This window comes from Tamandua tetradactyla, chromosome 5 (assembly GCF_023851605.1).
Source record: "Tamandua tetradactyla isolate mTamTet1 chromosome 5, mTamTet1.pri, whole genome shotgun sequence".
In the NCBI taxonomy this organism is placed as follows: domain Eukaryota; kingdom Metazoa; phylum Chordata; class Mammalia; order Pilosa; family Myrmecophagidae; genus Tamandua; species Tamandua tetradactyla.
Genome location: NC_135331.1, coordinates 99,140,677 through 99,142,603, shown reverse-complemented (window position 1 = coordinate 99,142,603; position 1,927 = coordinate 99,140,677). Strand labels below are relative to the sequence as shown.

The 1,927-nt window shown below is 37.9% G+C and overlaps 1 protein-coding gene across 1 annotated transcript; it reads left to right on the top strand.

Moving 5' to 3' along the window:
* Window positions 1–315: 315 nt before the first annotated feature.
* Window positions 316–917, top strand: ZNF706 (zinc finger protein 706). Its single transcript, XM_077159218.1, has one exon. It carries the CDS (start codon window positions 370–372, stop codon window positions 598–600), a length of 231 nt encoding a protein of 76 aa, XP_077015333.1. The 5' UTR covers window positions 316–369; the 3' UTR covers window positions 601–917.
* Window positions 918–1,927: the final 1,010 nt, after the last annotated feature.

Below are 1,927 nucleotides of genomic sequence, written 5' to 3'. Positions count from 1 at the left end.
CAAAAACATACTTGGTGATCTCCCTGAAATGAGGACAAGAAAAGGAAATTCATAGAATAAATTATGACAATTCATGAATTACGGATGTCTTTATTGATTAGTCATCTAAACATTGCCATTCTGTCAACAGAACCCAGACCTACATAATGATTAAATTCCGTGATTTTCACAGAAGACCTACATAGATGGAAGGGCATACTATGTCCATGGATTGGAAGACTAATATAGCGAAGATCTCAATTCTACCTAAATTGATTTACAGATTCAATGCAATACCAATTAAAATCCAAAAAAAAAAGCTTCCGGCGACTTCCCCTGGCCCTCTAGCGCTGCGCAGTCTCTCTGACGGAAGACTGTCCCGGCCCGGATATGGCTCGTGGACAGCAGAAGATTCGGTCTCAGCAGAAAAATGCCAAAAAGCAAGCTGGACAAAAGAAGAAACAAGGACATGGCCAAAAGGCGGCTGCCAAAGCTGCCTTAATATATACCTGCACTGTCTGTAGGACACAAATGCCAGACCCTAAGGCCTTCAAGCAGCACTTTGAGAGCAAGCATCCTAGGGCTCCACTTCCTCCAGAACTGGCCCATGTTCAGGCATGAAGTTGTATACAGGTGAATTCATGACACCTTTGACTCTTCTACTGTCTCAGACCTTAGGTAACAAACCTGCAGCTGCTTTTCTAACAAACCGTTGATCAGCAAAAATAAAGGGGCTACAGAAACACTCATTTTTATGCTGTTCCCTTTTGGGCTTCACGCAAAGACAATTCTGTGTAAATGTACAGTTAACTCTGATTTGGAAATCTGAAAATCAGTCCATCCTTGTTATAAAAATTTTTTTACAATTGTAATTATATTGATGTTCATATTGTGTAAAATAACTCATTTAATAAAGTAGTACTTTGATTTTACAACAACAAAAAAAAATCCAAAAAAAACTTACATTTCAGAAATAGGAAAACCAATAACCAAATTTATCTAGAAGAGCAGGGTGCCCCAAATAGCTAAAAACATCCTGAGAAAGAAAAATGAAGTTAGATGTGTCAACTACCTCACTTAAGATGTTATTACAAAGCTACGTAGCAAAACAGCATGGTACTGGCATAAAGACAGATAAACTGACCAGTGGAATTGAATAGAACAGAAACCATTGGGAGATAGAAATAGAGCAGATGTTGGGTAATCGGAGCAGAAGGGATGCATATTGTGCAACAGGACTGCTTGTAAAAATTCAGAAATGGGTAGCACAATACTACCTAACTGTTACACAATAATGTTAGAACACTGAATGAAACTGAATGTGAGAATGATAGAGGAGGAGGGCTGGGGGCATAAATGAAATCAGAAGGAAAGATAAACGATAAAAACTGAGATGGTATAATCTAGGAATGCCTAGAGTGTATAATGATAGTGATTAAATGTACAAATCAAAAAATCTTTTTGCATGAGGAAGAACAAAGGAATGTCAATATTGTAGGGTATTGAAAATAGATGGTAATTTGTATTTTAAAACTTTAGCTTATGTGTGAGACTAAAGCAAAACATGTTTATTTGGTACAAAATTTTTATTTTGACTAGTGAATTTCCTAATATAACTTATGTGAATGGTTTAATTGAACACCATAAGTACATGGAACCTTGAGTAGGGCATGAGATTTTGTAGGTTTGTTCAGAGTGATGCCCCGATGAATCCCAGAGTGATCTGAACAGTGAATTAAAAAGTATTTGCAAAGTCCTGTTGGGGAAATGGCGAGAAAGGGGGAAAATTCAACTTCCCCGTGTGGAGAATTCTTGAGATTCTCACAAGCAGTGGGCCAAGCCCTCAGTCTTGGGGTTTGTTCATATGAAACTTATCCCCACAAAAGATAGGCTAAGCCTACTTAAAATTAGGCCTAAGAGTCACCCCCAAGAGAACCTCTTTTGTTGC

Coding starts and splice junctions, on each gene's coding strand:
- ZNF706 (XM_077159218.1), top strand. CDS start 370: ATGGCTCGTGGACAGCAGAAGATTCGGTCTCAGCAGAAAAATGCCAAA.